We start from the raw sequence: 24,098 nt of genomic DNA on the forward strand, positions 1-24,098 counted from the left end.
TGTGCCTCCAGCTGTTGCAAACTTCAACTCCCAGCATGCACTGATAGACCATAAATGCTGGGAGTTGTAGTTTTGCAACAGCTGGAGGCTCACTGGTTGCAAAACACAGAGTTGGTTACTTAGCTCAGTGTTTTGAGCTAAGTAACCAACTCTGTGTTTTGCAACCAGTGTGCCTACAGCTGTTGCATAACTAGAACCCCCAGCATGCACCGACAGCCAAAGGGCATGCTGATAGTTGTAGTTTTGCAACAGCTGGAGGTTTGCCCCCCCCCCCCCCCTCCCCATGTGAATGTACAGGGTACATTCACACGGGCGGGGGTTTACAGCTAATTTTTCGCTGCAAGTTTGAGATGCAGAAAATTTTCCGCTGCAGCTCAAACTCCTAGCGGGAAACTCGCTGTAAACCCCCGCCCATGTGAATGTACCCTAAAAACACTACACTGCACTAACACAAAATCAAAAGTAAAACAGTACATAAACACATACCCCTACACAGACCCCCCCCCCCCTCTCCCCAATAAAAAAAAATTCTTGTACGACACTGTTTCCAAAACGGAGCCTCCAGCTGTTGCAAAACAACTCCCAGTATTGCCAGACAACCATTGACTGTCCAGGTATGCTTGGAGTTTTGCAACAGCTGGAGGCACCCTGTTTGGGAAACACTGCCGTAGGGTAATTTTGGTAACGGAGGCAAGTCTAATTCTTGCATCCGGGTCTGTCCCTATGCAAATCCCTTATTTAGACCTCAAATGAGAATGGCGCTCTCTCATGTCAGAGTCCTGTCATATTTCAAGGCTACGGTTTAGGGCCACTTATGGGGTATTTCTGTACTTGTGAGAAATTGCCTAACAAATTTTGGGGGGCTTTTTCTCCTTTTACCCATTATGAAAAGGTAAAGTTGGGGTCTACTCCAGCATGTTATTGTAAAGAAATTAAATTTTTTAAACTAACATGCTGGTGTTGCCCCATACTTTTCATTTTCACAAGAGGTAAAAGGAAAAAAAAGACCCCCAAAATTTGTAATGCAATTTCTCCTGAGTACAGAAATACCCCATATGTGTCGACATTTCTCCTTTTACCCATTATGAAAAGGTAAAGTTGGGGTCTACTCCAGCATGTTATTGTAAAGAAATTAAATTTTTTACACTAACATGCTGGTGTTGCCCCATACGTTTCATTTTCACAAGAGGTAAAAGGAAAAAAAGACCCCCAAAATTTGTAATGCAATTTCTCCTGAGTACAGAAATACCCCATATGTGTCGACATTAAATGCTCTGCGGGCGCACAAGGCGGCTCAGGAGTGAGAGCGCACCATGTACATTTGAGGTGATTTGCACAGGGGTGGCTGATCGTTACAGCGGTTCTAACAAACGCTAAAATAAAAAACCACATGTGACCCCATTTTGGAAACTACACGCCTCACGGAACATAATAAGGGGTATAGTGAGCCTAAACACCCCAAAGAATGTTTGTTAAAGTTGGAAGTGAAAATGAAAAATTTGTATTTTCACTAAAAAGCTGGTGTTATCCCAAATTTTCCATTTTTACAAGGGGTAATAGGAAAAAAAGCCCCCCAAAATTTGTAGCCCCATTTCTTCTGAGTATGGAAATATGTAAAGTGCTCTGCGGGCGAACTACAATGCTCAGAAGAGAAGGAGCGCCATTGGGCTTTTGGAGAGATAATGTGTCTGGAATTTAAGGCCATGTGCGTTTACAAAGCCCCCATGGTGCCAAAACAGGGGACCCCACATGTGACCCCATTTTGGAAACAACACCCCTCACAGAATGTAATAAGGGGTGCAGTGAGCATTTACACCCTACTGGCTTTTGACAGATCTTTGGAACAGTGGGCTGTGCAAATGAAAAATCAAATAATTCATTTTTACGGACGACTGTTCAAAAAATCTGTCAGACACCTGTGGGGCGTAAATGCTCTCTTCACCCCTTATTACATTCCGTGAGGGGTGTAGTTTCCAAAAGGGGGTCACATGTGGGGGGGGGGTCCACTGTTCTGGCACCATGGGGGCTTTGTAAACACACATGGCCCCCAAATTCCATTCCAAACAAATTCTCTCTCCAAAAGCCCAATGATGCTCCTTCTCTTCTGAGCATTGTAGTTCGCCCGCAGAGCACTTTACATCCACATATGGGGTATTTTCATACTCAGAAGAAATGGGCTTAAAATTTTGGGAGGCTTTTTCTCGTATTATCCCTTGTGAAAATGAAAAATTTGGGGTAACACCAGCATTTTTGTGAAAAAAAATCAAATTTTTCAATTTCACGTCCAACTTTATTAGAAATTTGTCAAATACCTGTGGGGTGTTAATGCTCACTGTACCCCTTGTTACGTGCCTTGAGGAGTGCTGTTTCCCACATAGTGTGCCATGTGGGGCTTTTTTTTTGTACTGGCACCAACAGGGCTTCCTAAATGCGACATGCAGCCCAAAAACCATTTCAGCAAAATTTGCTTTCCAAAAGCCAAATGTGGCTCCTTCTCTTCTGAGCATTGTAGTTCGCCCGCAGTGCACTTGACGTCCACACATGGGGTATTTCCATACTTACAAATTTTGGGGGGCATTTTCTCCTATTACCTCTTGTAAAATTTTAAAATTTGGGTGAAAAAAACAGCATTTTAGTAAAAAATAAAAATAATTTTTAATTTACACATCCGACTTTACCAAAAAGTCATCAAACACTTGTGGGGTGTTAAGGCTCACTGTACCCCTTGTTACGTGCCATGAGGGGTGTAGATTCCAAAATAGTATGCCATGGTTGTTTTTTTTTTTTTCTGTTATGGCACCATAGGGGCTTTCTAAATGCGACGAGCCCCTCAAAAACCATTTCAGCAAAATTCCCTTTCCAAAATCCCATTGTCGCTCCTTCCCTTCTGAGCCCTCTAGTGCACCCACAGAGCACTTTACGTTCACATATGAGGTATTTCCTTACTCGAGAGAAATTGGGTTACACATGGGTTACACATTTTCTCCTTTTACCCCTTGTAAAAATTCAGAAACATGGTCTACAAGAACATGTTAGTCGAAAAAATGGAGATTTTGAATTTTCTCCTTCACTTTGCTGCTATTCCTGTGAAACACCTAAAGGGTAAACACACTTACTGAATGTCATTTTGAATACTTTGAGGGGTGCAGTTTTTATAATGTGGTCATTTATGGGGTATTTCTAATATGAAGGCCCCTCAAAATTGAACTGGTCCCTGAAAAATTCAGATTTTGAAAATTTTGTGAAACATTTTAAAGGTTACCTCTCATCAAAAAAACTTTTGATATATTATAGATTAATGTATGCTGAATAACTTTACAATTGCATGTTATTAAAAAATATGCTTCTTTCTATTTAATTTTCCACTTTGAAGAAATGACCACTAGGGGTCTCCCTACCAGTCCTGGCAGCAAGCATTTCAGACTCATGCCGGAGTCCTAAACACTACGAGCTGCCAGCCTGCTTTGTTCACAGCATGTTTGGCTGTGAACAAAGCAGGCTGGCAGCTCTGAGTGTTTAGGACTCCAGCATGAGTCAGAAATGCTTGCTGACAGGACTGATCGGGAAAAATACAATAGAAAGAAGCATATTTTTCATTAACATGCTATTGGAAAGTTAATCAACATTAATTAATCTAAAATATATCAGTTTATTTGATGAGAGGTACCCTTTAAAAGTGCTGCTGAACTTTGAAGCCCTCTGATGTCTTCCAAAAGTAAACACATGTCAACTTTATGATGCAAACATAAAGTAGACATATTGTATATGCGAAGCAATATATAATTTATTTGGAATGTCTATTTTCCTTACTAGCAGAGCGCTTCAAATTTTCACACTTTTCATGAACTTTTGGAATTTTTCACCAAGAAATGATGCAAGTATCGACGAAAATTTTCCATTGTTAAAGTCAAATTCATAAGTAAAAGGATCCCAGAGTTATTAATGCTTGAAGTGACAGTGGTCAGATGTGCAAAAAATGCTCTGGTCCTCAAGGTGAAAATGGAAAATGTAAAATGATTTTGAAATACAAATATTCTATTACAGAAGTTTCAGCTTTAGCTTTTTTAGCTATAAATAATAAATATAGGAGGAATTTTTAGGTGTGAGGACAAAAAAAACTGTGAAAAACAACTGAGCAGTTGGAATTAAAATATTTATAGGAAAAAAACAGGAAAATCCAAGTACTTCCATACTGTAATTTCTCAATATTTACATTACAAAGACAATTAAAATAAAATTATCTCAAACTCGGAATTAGTTTTGCTAGATAATCCTGTTACCTGTAAGTTTGCAGCTAAGCACTTGGCTGCATTTGTGACTTTTATTGGCATGATAATAAATGCATTTGAAAGTACACAAATTACAAGCTTTCATTATACTATTTTATGATACAAATAAACCCAGAGTATTTATACATGACAATCTACCACATAGAGGGTGTTGAATTGCCTAATATCTAGGAAAATTGCTCTCAACAACCAATGATCAGCATTAGAGATGGGAAAATTGAAGCCGACGAAGTCGAAGTCGTTCCGAATTTCATGAAAAATTTAATTCTGAACAAATCCGAATTTCCTTGCGCTTTGTGGTAACGAATCGCTTCATTCACTACATTTTGTGTGGGCTGGGGGGCTAAAATGGCGGTTACACGTGTGAGGACATGGGGCAAGAAAGTCTGGGAACGAGGGTAGGCGGGATCAACCTGAATCACATGGAGACATACAGCCCATCAGCAGCCAGCCAGACCTATGATGTCACAGCCCTATATATATTCGGCAGCCATTGCCGAAGAAGGGCATTTCCTAGAGCAGACTCTGTGTGCGCACTAATCACCATTACTGACAATACAGATCTTTACAGCCGTGAATCCATTCACCTCAAGCCCACATTCGTTCTGGCTAGAGAGAGAGAGCAGACACTAATCAGCATTACTGACAATACAGATCAGCACAGGAGAAATCCATCGACCTCAAGCCTGCATCACTGCAGGCAGGGAGAGTTTAGAAGTCATCTCACAGTCTGCCAATTGAGATCATCACAGGAAGCACTCCCCTTTAAAGACTGTCATTGTGCCGCTGTGCGGCAGTGATTCTAATAGCGATGCCTCTAATCTGCGTGTCATTCTGAATAACAGTATTATTTCACTACCCCAGGACACTACTGCATGTTTCAGTAAGGCAAAGTGTTCTACACCCTATTGAGGCTCTCTGTAGACTGGACGTAGCCTTTTTAATGGCGATTTGCCACAAAATTTATTCGGATCGAACCAAATTTTTTTCGGAAAATTCGGCGGATCAGCTGAATCTAATTTTTGAAAAATTTGCCACGCTAATCAGCATGTTACTATTTCACAGAGATTATTTTTAGAAAAAGAGGGGGAACGGTGCTTAACTGAATATTACTAAATATTAGGATTTTTAAATGGGGTCTCTCAGAAGCAAAAACTAATTATATATTGTAAATATTGGCAAAACATTAACCTTTTTAATATACTTTGTAAATAAAATATTGTTTCTCCTCTTTACAGAAATCATGGGTTATAGATCACTAGGGTCCCCATACCATCCAGAACATAATCCTGTCCAAGTGCAGCATCATCTTTGTCCAAGCCTAAGTACAGGCTGAGACAAAGTCCAGTGAGGGCGGGACTAGCACTCCTCTGCTCTCACTCCTCCCCTGTCTATCAGACTCTTATGTGAAAAAAGAGAGGAGGGTATCAATTTAAAGAGGACCTCTGGTTATTTAAAAAAAAAAAACTTAGTGTAACCTTTAGATTTCTAAGGGGAGCTGATCACATGCCTCTTTATAGCATACCAGTTCCTGAGTTATAGCTCTTAGTAGCCCTCTTATGACTTAGGCAATCTGCCAGAGAGGTGGGAATGTGAAAATAATAGGCATGCGTTTTGTGCGCTGTACTATGACATGGGGCATACATATTTCATGATCTCATGGTTTTGGGCAGTAAAGGGTTTTGCTAACAGATATCTAGGAGCCTAGAGTTTATTTTTTCCTCCATCACTTTTTATTTCTCTCAGCCCAATTCCACACCCTTCCTGCTTTTTTAACAATGCGTTAACTGTACAAAGGAAAATGCTGCATGGTCTATATAATAGATACTTTCTTGAGTTTAAAGACCAGGGTCCTCCAATTATATGCTACACCTTTCATTTACTATGGGTTCTGGCATATAAAAACTGCTTTTAAGTCTTTATTACCAAATATTATAAAATACTCACACTGATATCTATTGAATGTTGTTATTATCTGTTTATATGTACAAAACAATATGTCAGAGCAGCAGTCTGTTGCCATTCTAAAATTGCATAGGTCTGCCTACATATGTTTCTTTCCATAAACCTTTTCCTTGCGAGTCACATAGGAACGTTAAATGCTTATGTACCTTTCCAATGTATTTAAGGAATGTATTACAAAATATAGCTAGGTATTTCTAAAGTTGACCATAGACATTATTATGATCTGACCATAAATGAAGATGTTAAAGAATAATAATTATATGCATTGTTATAAAACATTTTGACCCAACAAATCAAAATTAGCCTTATCAATCAGAACATGTATAGGATTTGTTTAATATTTATTTAGGTTTATATACTGTATTGCCCCTTTAGGGACACGTCTATTTCTATATGATCCCATATCTCTGAATGGATACTTCTTCCTTTAACATGTATAGAATTAGGAAAACATGACTGCTCTTTTTCTGAAATGGCACAACGCAAGTAAATGGGGTTGAGCTACAATACCTCATAACCTGAGGATAGAAGTGACAACATTTTTGGAAGAAAGCAGCAATGTTTTTTCAATCCACTACAACCCTTTTAATACAACTGCATTGTCATATTTTGCAATCATCATTGAGGTACCGTCAACCTTCATTAATGGAATATACTTGAATGTCAATGACGATAGTACATCTAGTATCTATGCTGTACTATGCATTGTATACTTAAGAAGAGGCAAATCTACACTGTTTGTGAGGTAAATAAGAGTATACTATATCTACAGCTTTATTTGTTGCCTTTTAAGTTTGCATGTCCATTCTGTAAACAGTAAGTTGCCGCCCTTCACAAATCTTGTTGCGTCTTAAAGTTCATTATTTAGTCACTTTAAAAGCTATAAGGTGAAACAAAGACAGTGATCTTTGATACATGCTTCGCTTGGAACATGCGGTCTAAGTACTCAGACATGTCCACATCCACTTCTATGGTCTGGGGTCCTTGAAGACTTTGAACAAGTATTAGTTCTCCTGTCTGTCGGTCTGATCTTTGCATGACAAAGTTCCCTCTGCTGTTTCCTCCCACTATTCCAAATCTCAAACTGTCTGGTCCAGGTCTTCCCGGGGCTGATGCTGTTGCCATACGAAAAAGTGAGATTGGCGTGGGAATATTTGAAGGTAAGGAGAGGTAATGGAAAGAGATGGTTTTTGGTGCATGATGACAGGATCGGCTGTCCATTGGACAAGGATTTCTTTCACATTGACTGTAAAGAAAAAAATAAAGCTCTATTATAATGACTGTAGATAAGGAGAGCAAAAACATCTCAATCATCATTATATATATATATATATATATATATATATATATATATATACAGATTTTTCAAGAAAATGAAGTATTTCTCACAGAAAAGAATTGCAGTAACACATATTTTGCTATACACATGTTCATTCCCTTTGTGTGTATTGGAACTAAACCAATAAATGGGAGGAAAAAAAAGCTAATTGGACATAATGTCACCCCAAACTCCCAAAAAAAGCTGGACAAAATTATTGCCACCCTTAGCAACTGTCATGAGATTTTAGCCCCCCAGACTACTACAATGTTGTTACAGATGTCCATAACATGAGCTTAACCATACCTTTATGGGTTTTCCTCCTTCTTTTATAACTTATAAAATACGTTTATCTAGCGGTCTGACACAGTCGGATAAGCGTAGCTTGGGGTTCGCAAAGCCTCGCCGCCGCCACTCCTATCCTCTCCTTTCAGTGCTGGGATCATTGTGTAGTAAGACGCAGCGCATGCGCCCCTCCCTTCCTCTAGTACTGCACCTGCGCAGTGAGCGCATAGGCAGCGAGAGCGAACGCTCGCTCTGTCAATGCAGGGCGGTGGCACGTGCACGTCAGGAGGGGCGCATGCGCTGTGGATGTGCTGTGTCTTACTACACAGCTACCCCAGCACTGAAAGGAGAGGATAGGCGTGGCGGCGGCGGGGCTTTGTGAACCCCACGCCTATTTGACTGTGCCAGACCGCTGGATAAATGTATTGTTGTCCATGCTTAGTGTGGCACACTCAGGCACACAATGCAAAGACTAAGTGAACTTCTCTCCATTTTATCTGCTTTCAGGTGTGATTTTTATATTGCCCACACCTGTTACTTGCTCCAGGTCAGTTTACAGGAGCATCACATGCTTGAAACAATCTTATTTTTCCACAATTTTGAAAGGGTGCCTGCCATTAATTTTGTCCAGCCCATTTTTGGAGTTTGGTGGGACATTATGTCCAATTTGCTTTTTTCCTCCCTTTTTTGGTTTAGTTCTAATACACACAAAGGGAATAAACATGTGTATAGCAAAACATGTGTTACTGCAATCCTTCTCTGTGAGAAAAACTTAGTTTTATAGAAAAATTTCAGGGGTGCCAACATTTACAGCCATGACTGTATATGTGTGTGTGTGTGTGTGTGTGTGTGTGTGTGTGTGTGTATGTATGTGTGTGATTACACACTAACAGTAACTAATACACCAAGTATATTGATAAACATAGCAGACTATTTTTACAGCTAAGAAATTCAATAGCTTTAGTGCAATAAGATTAAAATTAAGATAGAATATTGTAGAAATGGAAAGAATGTTTTTACAAACTAAGAATTCCAAATGTTACATTTTCTTTCCAAACATTTGGTGCATAAATTGCAGTGAGCCGTTTCATTGAATTGAGAGTAACTCTCTAGTGTAAAAGAAATCTACAGAAACATATTAGATTATACATTACCGCTTTATGGTATTTTATGATTCTTGAGGATAACTGACCTTCTACTCAACCATGTCAGGGTTCTCTACTTACATGGGGGATGTTTTTACATAGCTGATATTTCCATTGGGTTTTGGACACTCAGGGAGGACACACTGAAAACCACCCGCAGTGTTTATGCACATGGAATGCTTTGTACAGTTGTGTAGTCCTAAATTACATTCATCTATATCTAAAAATGAAATAAAACAGTGATGTAATGTTAAATGTTAAAGATTTGTTGAAAAAAATTACTTAGGAAGGAAAACATCATGACTTGTTAAGACCAGAGCTTAGATTTGATACAAGACTTAATATTTTAAGGACAATATTCTGGTTACAGAACCTTTTTGCAGTTGGGGAGTAAGAGGTTAAGTTCTGATTCCTGACTAGATGTTTCTGTAATATCTTGTACATGTGATTTGATGATGTGGACTTGCGATGTAAATGTGAATGGACATGCATGGACCCTATTCACCTAATTGGCCAGATATTCAAAGTGTTTTTCAACTTTATGTTTTGTTTTTTTTTGCATTCCCAATGCAATTTTAATGACCTGTTTATTTCCTGGGTTGTTACGACCACAGAGATACATTTATGTGATATATGTGCGCGTTGTTTTTTTACACAGTACAAATAAATCCCATAAAATCATTGGTATTGGGGGGAAAAACTATTATAAAAAAATAATACATTAATGCTAATACATTAAATGTGATTTTATACTGAATTTCTGTTAAAGGGGTTCTCCGGTGGAAAACCTTTTTTTTTTAAATCAACTGGTGCCAAAAAAGTTAATCAGATTTGTAAATGACTTCTATTTAAAAATCGTAATCCTTCCAGTACTTATCAGCTGCTGTATGCTCCACAGGAAGTTGTATTCTTCTGTGTTGTGTAAGCTAGCACTCTTCTGTTTTGTGTAAGCTAGCTCTCTTCTGTGTTGTGTAAGCTAGCACTCTTCTGTGTTGTGTAAGCTAGCAGTCTTCTGTGTTGTGTAAGCTAGCACTGTTCTGTGTTGTGTAACCTAGCACTGTTCTGTTTTGTGTAAGCTAGCATTCTTCTGTTTTGTGTAAGCTAGCTCTCTTCTGTGTTGTGTAAGCTAGCACTCTTCTGTGTTGTGTAAGCTAGCAGTCTTCTGTGTTGTGTAAGCTAGCACTGTTCTGTGTTGTGTAACCTAGCACTGTTCTGTTTTGTGTAAGCTAGCTCTCTTCTGTGTTGTGTAAGCTAGCACTATTCTGTGTTGTGTAAGTTAGCACTCTTCTGTGTTGTGTAAGCTAGCACTCTTCTGTGTTGTATAAGCTAGCACTCTTTTGTGTTGTGTAAGCTAGCACTGTTCTGTGTTGTGTAACCTAGCACTGTTCTGTTTTGTGTACGCTAGCTCTCTACTGTGTTGTATAAGCTAGCACTGTTCTGTGTTGTGTAAGCTAGCACTCTTCTGTGTTGTGTAAGCTAGCACTCTTCTGTGTTGTGTAAGCTAGCACTCTTCTGTGTTGTGTAAGCTAGCACTCTTCTGTGTTGTGTAAGCTAGCACTGTTCTGTGTTGTGTAACCTAGCACTGTTCTGTGTAAGCTAGCTCTCTTCTGTGTTGTATAAGCTAGCACTATTCTGTGTTGTGTAAGCTAGCACTCTTCTGTGTTGTATAAGCTAGCACTGTTCTGTGTTGTGTAAGCTAGCTCTCTTCTGTGTTGTGTAAGTTAGCACTCTTCTGTGTTGTGCAAGCTAGCACTCTTCTGTGTTGTGTAAGCTAGCACTCCTCTGTGTTGTGTAAGTTAGCACTCTTCTGTGTTGCGTAAGCTAGCACTCTTCTGTGTTGTGTAAATGGGCACTCTTCTGTGTTGTGTAAGCTAGCATTGTTCTGTGTTGTGTAAGCTAGCACTCTTCTGTGTTGTGTAAGCTAGCACTCTTCTGTGTTGTGTAAACTAGCACTCTTCTGTGTTGTGTAAGCTAGCACTCTTCTGTGTTGTGTAAGCTAGCACTTGTCTGTGTTATGTAAGCTAGCACTGTTCTGTGTTGTATAAGCTAGCATTCTTTGTTGTGTAAGATAGCTCTCTTCTGTGTTGTGTAAGTTAGCACTCTTCTGTGTTGTGTAAGCTAGCACTCTTCTGTGTTGTGTAAGCTAGCACTCTTCTGTGTTGTGTAAGCTAGCACTGTTCTGTGTTGTGTAACCTAGCACTGTTCTGTTTTGTGTAAGCTAGCTCTCTTCTGTGTTGTGTAAGCTAGCACTATTCTGTGTTGTGTAAGCTAGCTCTCTTCTGTGTTGTGTAAGCTAGCACTCTTCTGTGTTGTATAAGCTAGCACTCTTTTGTGTTGTGTAAGCTAGCACTGTTCTGTGTTGTGTAACCTAGCACTGTTCTGTTTTGTGTAAGCTAGCTCTCTACTGTGTTGTATAAGCTAGCACTGTTCTGTGTTGTGTAAGCTACCATTCTTCTGTGTTGTGTAAGCTAGCACTCTTCTGTGTTGTGTAAGCTAGCACTCTTCTGTGTTGTGTAAGCTAGCACTCTTCTGTGTTGTGTAACCTAGCACTGTTCTGTGTAAGCTAGCTCTCTTCGGTGTTGTATAAGCTAGCACTATTCTGTGTTGTGTAAGCTAGCACTCTTCTGTGTTGTATAAGCTAGCACTGTTCTGTGTTGTGTAAGCTAGCTCTCTTCTGTGTTGTGTAAGCTAGCTCTCTTCTGTGCTGTGTAAGCTAGCACTCTTCTGTGTTGTGTAAGCTAGCACTTGTCTGTGTTATGTAAGCTAGCACTGTTCTGTGTTGTATAAGCTAGCATTCTTTGTTGTGTAAGATAGCTCTCTTCTGTGTTGTGTAAGTTAGCACTCTTCTGTGTTGTGTAAGCTAGCACTCTTCTGTGTTGTGTAAGCTAGCACTCTTCTGTGTTGTGTAAGTTAGCACTCTTCTGTGTTGTGTAAGCTAGCACTCTTCTGTGTTGTGTAAGCTAGCACTCTTCTGTGTTGTGTAAGCTAGCTCTCTTCTGTGTTGTGTAAGCTAGCACTCTTCTGTGTTGTGTAAGCTAGCACTCGTCTGTGTTTTGTAAGCTAGCACTCTTCTGTGTTGTGTAAGCTAGCACTCTTCTGTGTTGTGTAAGCTAGCACTCTTCTGTGTTGTGTAAGCTAGCACTCTTCTGTGTTGTGTAAGCTAGCACTCTTCTGTGTTGTGTAAGCTAGCACAGTTCTGTGTTGTGTAACCTAGCACTGTTCTGTTTTGTGTAAGCTAGCTCTCTTCTGTGTTGTGTAAGCTAGCACTATTCTGTGTTGTGTAAGCTAGCTCTCTTCTGTGTTGTGTAAGCTAGCACTCTTCTGTGTTGTATAAGCTAGCACTGTTCTGTGTTGTGTAAGCTAGCACTCTTCTGTGTTGTGTAAGCTAGCACTCTTCTGTGTTGTGTAAGCTAGCACTCTTTTGTGTTGTGTAAGCTAGCACTGTTCTGTGTTGTGTAACCTAGCACTGTTCTGTTTTGTGTAAGCTAGCTCTCTTCTGTGTTGTATAAGCTAGCACTGTTCTGTGTTGTGTAAGCTAGCATTCTTCTGTGTTGTGTAAGCTAGCACTCTTCTGTGTTGTGTAAGCTAGCACTCTTCTGTGTTGTGTAAGCTAGCACTCTTCTGTGTTGTGTAAGCTAGCACTGTTCTGTGTTGTGTAACCTAGCACTGTTCTGTTTTGTGTAAGCTAGCTCTCTTCTGTGTTGTATAAGCTAGCACTGTTCTGTGTTGTGTAAGCTAGCACTCTTCTGTGTTGTGTAAGCTAGCACAGTTCTGTGTTGTGTAACCTAGCACTGTTCTGTTTTGTGTAAGCTAGCTCTCTTCTGTGTTGTGTAAGCTAGCACTATTCTGTGTTGTGTAAGCTAGCTCTCTTCTGTGTTGTGTAAGCTAGCACTCTTCTGTGTTGTATAAGCTAGCACTGTTCTGTGTTGTGTAAGCTAGCACTCTTCTGTGTTGTGTAAGCTAGCACTCTTCTGTGTTGTGTAAGCTAGCACTCTTTTGTGTTGTGTAAGCTAGCACTGTTCTGTGTTGTGTAACCTAGCACTGTTCTGTTTTGTGTAAGCTAGCTCTCTTCTGTGTTGTATAAGCTAGCACTGTTCTGTGTTGTGTAAGCTAGCATTCTTCTGTGTTGTGTAAGCTAGCACTCTTCTGTGTTGTGTAAGCTAGCACTCTTCTGTGTTGTGTAAGTTAGCACTCTTCTGTGTTGTGTAAGCTAGCACTCTTCTGTGTTGTGTAAGCTAGCACTCTTCTGTGTTGTGTAAGCTAGCTCTCTTCTGTGTTGTGTAAGCTAGCACTCTTCTGTGTTGTGTAAGTTAGCACTCTTCTGTGTTGTGTAAGCTAGCACTCTTCTGTGTTGTGTAAGCTAGCACTCTTTTGTGTTGTGTAAGCTAGCACTTGTCTGTGTTATGTAAGCTAGCACTGTTCTGTGTTGTATAAGCTAGCATTCTTTGTTGTGTAAGCTAGCTCTCTTCTGTGTTGTGTAAGTTAGCACTCTTCTGTGTTGTGTAAGCTAGCACTCTTCTGTGTTGTGTAAGCTAGCACTCTTCTGTGTTGTGTAACTTAGCACTCTTCTGTGTTGTGTAAGCTAGCACTCTTCTGTGTTGTGTAAGCTAGCACTCTTCTGTGTTGTGTAAGCTATCTCTCTTCTGTGTTGTGTAAGCTAGCACTCTTCTGTGTTGTGTAAGCTAGCACTCGTCTGTGTTTTGTAAGCTAGCACTCTTCTGTGTTGTGTAAGCTAGCTATCTTCTGTGTTGTATAAGCTGACATTCTTCTGTGTTGTGTAAGCTGGCACTCTTCTGTGTTGTGTAAACTGACACTCTTCTGTGTTGTGTAAACTGACACTCTTCTGTGTTGTGTAAGCTGACCCTCTTCTGTGTTGTGTAAGCTGACACTCTTCTGTGTTGTGTAAATTGGCACTCTTCTGTGTTGTGTAAATGGACACCCTGCGCCCCCTCAATGCAAGTGTATGAGAGGGGGCATGGCGGCCGTCACACCCCCTCCCATAGACTTGCATTGAGGGGGTGGGGCATGACATCACACAGGGGCGGAGTCGTGATGTCACCATACTCCGTCCCTGTGGTCGGGAGGCATAACACTGGGAGCCTCCAGCGCTTCCTGCAGTGCTTACAGGTGAGTGCTGCATGCTAGATTGCGGGGGTCCGCAGCGGCGGATAGGGGATACTTTGGATAGGGGATAAGATGTCTTGGGGCCGGAGTACCCCAAAATTCTTACATATAGGCAAGGTAACTCATGGAGTGTCTGGGAAAGAGCCCTTTGAATCATCTGATAATAAAACTTCTGGCATATATACCACCTTACTTAACAGGTAATTAAAGGTTCTATTGCAGTTCTATTGGTTGTATTGCATGTAGGTAAAAAAAGGGTAACCAAGACTTCTCAGGCCATGCAACAGATATATGAAACTGTAAATGTATTCACTGTAAAGTAAGCATTATGGGGTACAGTTGTTAAGCCTCCCTAACAGCGCAAACCCTTAAAAGTCAAACACTTTTGCGCATTTATAACTGATTGCTTATAAATTGCCATCTCTTTGCAAAAATGTGCGACTTTTGAGGATTTGCTCCACTTGTACCAAGGGGAAGGAAAGGAGGCTGGAAGGGGGCTTAGCTTAGCATTAAGGGAGCATGCATGGGGCATGTACTCCTTTCATGCAACTTTAGGGCCAACGTGCGACACCTAACATCTATGGTGTATACTTCTGCATCGGGTGCAACAGCAGCCATGGAGCCACCGGATTTTGCACCTCTTAGTAAATCTAGCAAATGGCAAAAATGGCTAGATGGGTAGAGTTTTACATAGGTGTGGTGCACCAAAACACTGCAGATGATAAATCTCCCCCATATGTCTTCAGATCAAAACTTTGCTGTTGGAGACACAGTTCTCTTTCTTTGGCTATGAATATGGATCACACGATCTGAAACATGCAAGATCCATGCATTTTCCTCCACCTGTTCCATTTTTATCTGTGACTGTAAGGTGAACATGGCTATTGTAAAAAGCTGGAAATAAAAGTGATTTTTTTATAGAGTGGTAGCTGACAAAGTCTTCTTTCCTATGTCCTATAATAGGTTATATGACCAGGCTGACATTGCGCTGCCTGGATCTAGAAGTGAAATGCTGCCCCTCCAGTGTTTTTCCACTGAAAAGGATTTTTACTGCAGCCATTAACCTCACAGTCACTTTCTTCGGCATAGTATTACAGAGAGGGGCAGATAGCTGTGTGTTGCCACATACATTTCAACAAGCTGCCTCAACTTCATAAACCTTAGCAGAGGAGGCAGGAAGAATTTGCAGCTCAATTCTATGTCTTTGTTCCACAACAAATCATCTGCTGGTTATACTAGTCTGTAGATGGTATTGACAGAGTTACATTTTGTGTTTAGTACACAGCTTTTTTGTGCTGCAGCACTGTTGTGTTCTGCTGGTGTTGTGCAAAAATTTAAAAAATGTAAGCGTACTCTACCACATTTATCTCCCCTCATAAGTGCATACCACATACGTACATCTAAGTAATGTACTATTTTGTGCCTGTTAATCTGTCAAGGGCCTACACACTGTGAAAGGACAGCCAAAAGTAATCACCGGCTGGTGTTTTACTCCAATACGTTTATTAAGTGTGCAGTAGTGCATTTTTCTGCCCTCATAAGTGCATACCACATACCTACCTCTAAGTAGTATACTATTTTAAACCTGTTAATCTGTCAAGGGCCTAGATACTGTGAAAGTCCAGGCAAAACTACTCACCAGCTTGTGTTTTTACTCAGATACTTTTTTAAGTGTACTGTAGCGCATTTGTCTGCCCTCAAAAGTGCATACCACATACATACATTTGAGTAGTGTACTATTTTGTGCCTGTTAATCTTTCAAGGGCCTACATACTGTGAACGGACAGCCAAAAGTAATCGCCGGCTGGTGTTTTACTCCAATACGTTTATTAGGTGTACAGAACTGCATTTTTCTGCCCTCATAAGTGCATACCACATACCTACCTCTAAGTAGTATACTATTTTAAACCTGTTAATCTGTCAAGGGCCTAGATACTGTGAAAGTCCAGGCAAAACTACTCCCCGGCTTGTGTTTTTACTCAGATACTTTTTTAAGTGTTCTGTAGCGCATTTGTCTGCCCTCATAAGTGCATACCACATACGTACATTTAAGTAGTGTACTATTTTGTACCTGTTAATCTGTCAAGAGCCTACATACTGTGAAAGGACAGCCAAAAGTAATCACCGGCTGGTGTTTTACTCCAATACATTTATTAAGCGTACTGTAGCACATTTTTCTGCCCTCATAAGTGCATACCACATACCTACATCTAAGTAGTATACTATTTTGTACCTGTTAATTTGTCAAGGGCCTACATACTGTGAAAGGACAGCCAATAGTACACACCTGCTGCTGTTCTACACAAATACTGTTTTAAGCATAGTGAAGTGTATTGTACTCCCCTCATATACGCAATAAGTATGTCAGGCACAGTAGTGCCAGGACGTGCACAGAGGAGTGGCAGAGGCCTAAATTCATCAGGCGCAGGCAGAGGTTACAGCAGAGTAGGGGTGTGTGGCAGCCAGAGTCACAGTGAGAGGTCTGAGCTCCCGATGTCAGCTAGCAGTCGTGTCGCGACCTGCAACCCAGAAGCCGTGATTGATCGGTTCACTTGGTCATCCACTTCATCCCAAGTGAGGTTCACTCGGTCATCCACTTCATCCCAAGTGACATCCGACACCCCCAGTCAACAGTCAGTGGATTCCTCAGACTCAACCCTCAGTTGACATGGCCCTCATGCTGCTGCTGCCACCTCCAGGCTCTGTCATTGTGCTGCTCTATGGTCTCCTCATGCTAATGCTACCACCTCCAGGCTTTGTCATTGTGCTGCTCTATGGTCTCCTCATGCTACCGTGCTTCTCCGAAAATAAGACCGGGTCTTATATTAATTTTAGTCACAAAAAAACACACTAGGGCTTATTTTCAGGGTAGGGCTTATTTATTTACGGTATGTACATTGAACAACATGGCGGTTCCATGGTATTTAACGGTATTTACACACACCACCCCCCCCTTATCATCATCTGATGGGCGCAGCTCTGCCCCCCAACGTCCCCCCCCCCCCGCCAGTTTATCAGCCCAGCGCTGCACCCCACATCGGGGGACTAATCGTATGTCACCCACGAGCGCAGCTTCTCTCCCCCCCTGCCAAATAATTATCAGCCAGCCGCTGCGCTGCACTTTGTATTCCTGTGCCCGGGCTGCAAAGATTAAAAAACAAACTTTAACTTACCTTCGTCCTCTGTTCCCCCATTGCTAAGGAACCGGCCTCATGGTCCCTCCGCTGTTCTTGCTGCTTCCTGGTGTTGGGACATCACAGAGCCTTCAGCCTATCACCGGCCGCAGCGATGTCCCGCCTCGTGCGATGATAGGCTGAGCCGACTGTCATGTAAGAAGCCGGCCTGCTTCTTACATCACAGTGGACTCAGCCTATCATCGGCCGAGGCGGGACATCGCTGCAGCCGGTGATAGGCTGAAGGCTCTGTGACGTTCCCATCCCCAGGACCGCAGCGAGAACAGCGGAGGACAGTGAGGCCGGTTCCTTAGCAACGGGGGAACGGAGGACGAAGGTAAGTTAAAGTTTGTTTTTTAATATTTGCAGCCCGGCATTGTCTAGGTCAGTGGTCTTCAACCTGCGGACCTCCAGATGTTGCAAACATTTACAGCATCTGGAGGTCCACAGGTTGGAGACCACTGGTCTTATTTTCGGGGTAGGGATTATATTGCAGCCCACCCCGATAATCCAGCTAGGGCTTATTTTCGGGGTAAGGTGTATTTTCGGGGAAACACGGTAATGCTACCTCCTCCAGGCTTTGTCATTGTGCTGCCATATGGCCTCCTCATGCTGATGCTGCCACTTCCAGGCTCTCTCATTCGGATCGAACCAAATTTTTTGGGGAAAATTCGGCGAATCAAATTTTTCAAAAGTTCGCTCATCTCTAGTGTATATGTTTTTTATATGGAAAATGGGGGAAAAAAAGGTGGTAATTTTAACTTTTAATATGGAAGGGGTTTATGTGTGTTTTTTTAAACTTTAATGAACTTTTTTTTTTACACTTTATTGGTCCCTTAGTGGACTATTAGGAGGAATCATTAGATTCCTCATAAAGATCAATGCAGTTCCATAGAACTTCATTGATCTGTGTGCTCTGTGATCATTTGGTAGAGCTTGGTTCACCCCACTGGACCACCAGGGATGGTTTAAAGCTCCCTTTAGATGCCACTGTCAGCTTTGACAGCAGCAATCTAAAGGATTATTATCCTGCTGTGGCCCCCAGCTACTGAAAACAGCTTGGGATTACCGTGTATGGAGCAGGCTCGAGCAGCACCATAGTGGACTAGGTCTCTAAAGGGTCACAAAGGGGTCAAAAATCTTCTTGGGGTGGCAATTTGCCGTCCTTGTAAAGGGCAGCAGGAACCATTGTAGGGAAGGCCCTGTATATGACTATAGGCTGCCAAAATCAGACAACCCAATTAAACGGCTTATATAAAAAAAAATTATACTTTCCTTTCTCGCTCTTGTTGCCACTGTTGCAATGACAAAGCATTGGCATAATGTTGTCTGCAGTACTGCTTTAACTAGCATTATTGTGTATATGTGGTCCTACTCCCATCTGTGTTGTTCACTGTTCACAAAGATCTTAACACTTGCTATCTTTAACACTCTAGCATGGCTGCTGAAGTTATATAAGCTATATGCATAGACTTTTATAGTGGATATGACATTATCCCCTTACTGCCTCCTGATTGGCTGGGAGAACTGTTTGCAAGGTATTATCACCTAACCTGGGTTCATGTGATCCATCCCCTTTCTGCCATGTGTCTTATGCCATTGTATCAGTTTCCACCAAAACAAACTTTTAAAAATGTTCACACTGAGTCCAAGTTCGACAAATTTGGTTCTTTACACTTAATACACTTCTACATTTTAAACAGTTTTCATATTTCTACACCTTTAAATGATAGAAAAAATGAGCCAGCTAGAGCTAATATAAGTATAATTCAAGTCAAAATTCATCTAACCTTCCAAGTGCTCAAGTGGTCTTCCACTTGAAGACTTGTCTTCTCCTTTTCATCAATATTCTTTCATTATATTACTATAACTTGTTTATTCTCTATAGCCAAGTCCTAGTTGTGTAGTACCTATATAATTGCAGTCCACATTCCAGTGCAATTTTTTTTTATGGCTATATGTAGCATCATTGGCAAAATATGCCTGATCTCCACTCCATTCTGACAAGATACTCAAGATCTATTCTTAACAGTTGGAGACTTAGGACACCTTGTTCTTAAGAGGGTGGGACTCCCATAATCATACATTGTGGATGGGGGTAAGTGGTAATGGCGAGACAACCCCTTTATTACCTTTATGGTATGGGTTACTTAGGAGTTTTAATGTCCCAATAAAGACTCAAGAAGAAGACTGTAAATAGCAAAATCATATCTTTATAAGATGACACATAACCCCAAAAAGCGGAGCACTACAAGTAAAAAATGTTAGCTATAATGAAGAAACATTGGGCCTATATCAATACCTAAAATGGTTTCTCAGTTGTCTTAAACAGTAAAATTCCATTTATAGCATAGGTTATTCTCTGTGTCCTTTTCTCATTTTCTCTGCTTCCACTTCTATATCCAAATATCTTCCTCTCCCTCCATTATCCACACCTCAAAAACTACTACTCACCCTAAAATTTCCATTGATAGTGGATTTTAACTTCAATAAACAACCTGCTACAGAGGTAGATAATCTATGAACATGTTGTTTACACTGCTCTTACCTTCACAATTTTTACCATCAATAAGGAGCTTATATCCTGCAGGGCAGGCACACCGGTACGATCCAGGAGTGTTAATGCACATGTGTACACAAAGCCGGGTTGGTCCTTCTGCCTTGTACAATTCACATTCATTAACATCTACATGAAAGCACATATTTAGAAATGATAAACATCTTGATATATCTCCATTGTGAATACTGTAAGTTACAGTATGCAGAATTATACTATAATACAGTATTAGGTTGCTTGTGTATTTCATATATCATATGATGTATGCATTTGATTCAATAGCTTAAAATTAAAGAGCAATTGACAACACTGAAAGTGCAAACTTCACAGAATCTCAATAAAGTTACAGTGTCCAGCCAGGCGTAGAGAGGTAGAAAAAGTATTTATTCCTCCATATAAATGATACTTTAAAATATAAATGCTACTTTTAAATCTATATTGGAGGCTGGTCAAGCCAAAACAACTTAGACAAAATGTACTTCGACAAACAATCACAATCACACATTATGCAATATTTAGAAGGATAGTAGAGGTTCTTCCACCTTAATGTACACACATGCCTATTGAACAAAACCTATATAAAAAGTATATATTGTAAATACAACTGTCCTTATTTTACCTGCATTTTCCCTATTATTATTATACAGATATATAAAGATGTTTGACTTACCCTGACATAAGCTGTTTTCTGGAGTGCCGCTCATCTGGAAGCCAGGATCACAGCTACAGTGCTGAGTGTGATCTACTCTGGTACAGGTAGCTTTGCGACTTAACGCACCATCATTGACTACGGGCCAGTCAGATGGTGCTAAACAGACCGGAGGAAAGAAGAATTGTATGGGTGAAAAAATGCCTCTTTTCTACCCTACAAATAGCCCCACTCTTGTCTATGAGCTGTGTCTGGTAGTGCAGCTTAGTCACATACAACAGGATGATACTGAACTGCAATACCAGATATGGACCCAGCAAAGAAGGGATACAGTAAAGAAAAAATAAAGTGTATTTTTTTTTTTTTTACCCATTAAGCACTTTTTGATCCCACAATGGGATCTTTTCCAAGCTTAAAAAAGATCAAAATGTTGCACATTCATATTGGGTGACTTAGAGAAATCACACTTAGATTTCCTTTTGGAGTGCTTCTCCTTTTTGTAAATGTCTTTGGACTACTGTTGGACCATTTGGAGTCAGGTCCACTAAAGCTGTGCACCAGCTTATGACTAAGTCTTTATTGCCACAGTCCCATTACACCTATACACATTTAGGTTCCTGGGAGACAGCAGCAGATTTATACTTATCCCATATAGTGCATCCTTAACAGCTGTATCATATACAAAGTTACAGAACATTTTTACATTGTTCTATACCTGTAGGTGTTTTATTCTGGCAGTTGGTTCCTCTCCATTCTGGCGGACAGTTACATTTGTATTGATTGGTTCCGTCCACACATGTCCCTCCATTTAGACAGGGTTGGCTGCTGCATGGCCTGATGTCTAAGAAATATATGGATCAGTATTATGTTCATAAAGTTTTCAGCAAGTACAAGCTAAGGAGTATTGGAAGGCTGTGCTAAGAGTTTATTGTTACTGTTTTATACATGTTTGTATCCCAGAATGAAGAATATACACAGTGTAGCCATTTTATTATAGACACCTGCAGTTTCAAGATTGGAGGCCTTTTGTATGTAAAGTAGACATGTGATCCCCGAACTACAGCCTAAAATAGGGAGAGAAGGTTTTCCGATGATCATTTTTAGTGTGAATCCATATTACATGGGAAATCAAATTATATGAGTTACTTCAAATAAGGGATGGTCATTGGAAATAGACTAGACAGTCGAGGATTTAAAAAACAGTCAATGTTGTGGGGTTATCTTGTGCAATGCTGTATAGACTATACTAAGAATGATCAAGAATTATACAGAGGAAAAACATCCAGATATAGTAAAAGAATATTTGTGGACTTGGACAACTTATCAACAAAAGGAGGATGTCATGAATTGTTTTTATGACTACAGTCAATGCTGGTGCTCCAACTCATGTGTTTGAGACCATAATATGTTGTTGCTTAGAAAAAGAAAAAAAAAGGTGCAAACAACAGGCTGGAAATAAAACTCAGTCCAGTTAGTAAACTTTGTCAATCGTGGAATTCTTTGCATTCTAGGATAAACTTCATTGGCGTACCAACTTACATAACTAAAAATCAATGAGAAGTAAAAAAAATAAAAACTATAGAGAGTGACAAAAAAACATGTAAATAGCACCCATTCTGTTCCGTCTTCATGATAAGAGTCCAATGAGACCAAGGCACTTCACATAATCAAGGCTTCTCACATAATCAAGTACCTGGGTTAGGCTGATGAACCTCAAATCAATTTTTTCTCTAGGTGAGGGTCGTCTGGTTAGATAATTCAAAAATAAGGCTGTAAAACTTCTAAAGACATAGATGAAGGATGCTAAGCAAATAAAGTTGTTTTCTGGCATGTAGATTAAAATATTTTTATTTCCTATTTCTTTTGTAGCATAACACAAACTAGAATCCCTTGGGGGAGCGTGGCTTGGCACGCACGGGATGAGTCACATGGCCTGAGAGCTACCGCCTGGACCGCTGTATTTTGGACCCCTGAACCTGCTATGGGAGGCAGATCCAAAAGAAAAGCACACAAGAAGCACCCCCAAATCCCTGGCGACGGCCCTGGATCAATTGCGACCTACTTTACACAGCAGAAACCCTCTGTCTCAGTAGCGCGGCCTCTGGCTCCCCTGCCGCCTCAGCAAGACACCGCTGCGCAATATCTGCAGGAAGTAACTTCCGGACCCACAGCTCCCACACTGACCTCCGGATTGCTGCGATCCTACGCAATGGCATCGGTGATACCGCCACATCCTCCAGCAGCAGCTGACAGCCTGTGCACACACCAGGCACCACCTCAGGTCCCGCTCCCCCGTGCACCGAGCACCGGGACCCATGTGAGGAACAGCGCCATGTTGCACGAGGAAGCGCGGCCTCCTCCCAGACCTCTCCTGCAACTCCTGGGGAGTAGAGGTCCCTCCTCCCTGGTGCACCCAGAAGCCAGAGGTGAGCCAGGACCCCACCATCTAAGCATGCCTCCTCTCCCCTCTCTATGACGGAGGCTGCAACCTCCTCCATGAACCCTCTACCCCCTGCCAGCACGCCTAATGAAGGGGTGAACCTGAATACTGCAGTTGCCTTACCGCGGCCCTCACCCCATACACCACTTCCCCTACAATATGGCACCAAGGGGTCCACTGAAACCCATTCACTGGCTCTGAACCGTTTATTAATGTCTATAGCTATGCTGCTGCAATAGCACCCACTGCTCACTATGCTCCTGACCACCAACCCTCATTGCCATCTTACCAACTACCTGTTCCTGGCCCTCTCGCTGTTGATGCACTTAATTGGGCCGACACCATGGATTCAGATATGTCACACTCAGATAGTGACCCTCACGACTCCATGGCGGACAGTGATACCCCTGACTACTGGGGTGCCAGCCCTCCCGCCAAAAAGAAATTGCTTAAAACTCCAATAAAAACATGTGCAGGTTCTGCTCTGAAAGCCGACCACTCATCCTCAGATGATACCCTGACAGAACACTGACAGAACCGCAGGCCAACCCACACTCCAAATAGCACAGAGATTGCCCGTTCAACTCAAGCTGACCCATCCTTACCGTCCCCTGAGATGTCTACAAACACCTTAAAGAATCATCCAGAGCTACAAGCATTAATGTCTCTATTGCCGACGAAATCAGATATCCAAGCGATGGCGGCTGACTTGTGCCTTGCATGGCGACAAGATCTTAAACCTGTCAAAACGGACGTTCAACAGCTGAAGAACCACTGTTACCAATCAAATCCAAATTCTACAGGAAACCACACAAAACCTTTCTCTGCCAAAGGTGGCTGAAATTGCCCACCTAGATGACCTAGACAACAGAAACAGGCGAAATGATATAAAGGAATCAGTTCCACCTCAAGAAATTGCACCTACCCTACAGAAAATCTTCAATGTTTCAATACTTCAAAGGTTTTCGTAGTATTAAAGCATTGGACTCCCCTCTGGAATTAGACAGGGCCCACAGAGCCCTCAGGGCGAAACACCCTGACCCAGCCAAACCCGGAGAAATCATCTGTAGAGTCCACCACTTTGTCCTGAAAGATGAAATAATGAAAAAGGCCAGGAATCTGAAATCTCTTTCATACAATGGCCACCCGATTC

General features: G+C 41.3%; 1 protein-coding gene across 2 annotated transcripts in view; it reads right to left on the reverse strand.

Moving 5' to 3' along the window:
• Positions 1 to 4,145: 4,145 nt before the first annotated feature.
• FBLN7 (fibulin 7) overlaps positions 4,146 to 24,098 on the reverse strand; it is a 117,178-nt gene continuing 97,225 nt past the window's right edge. For both annotated transcript variants that reach the window (XM_056563353.1, XM_056563354.1), the window contains exons 4-8: positions 21,221 to 21,346; positions 20,527 to 20,664; positions 19,848 to 19,985; positions 9,084 to 9,222; positions 4,146 to 7,500 (exon numbers count right to left, since the gene is read on the reverse strand). In XM_056563353.1, the coding sequence (XP_056419328.1) occupies positions 7,128 to 7,500; positions 9,084 to 9,222; positions 19,848 to 19,985; positions 20,527 to 20,664; positions 21,221 to 21,346 (914 nt within the window). In that variant the 3' untranslated portion in view covers positions 4,146 to 7,127. The remainder of the gene's footprint in view (positions 7,501 to 9,083; positions 9,223 to 19,847; positions 19,986 to 20,526; positions 20,665 to 21,220; positions 21,347 to 24,098) is intronic.

This window comes from Hyla sarda, chromosome 3, assembly GCF_029499605.1.
Source record: "Hyla sarda isolate aHylSar1 chromosome 3, aHylSar1.hap1, whole genome shotgun sequence".
NCBI classification, from domain to species: domain Eukaryota; kingdom Metazoa; phylum Chordata; class Amphibia; order Anura; family Hylidae; genus Hyla; species Hyla sarda.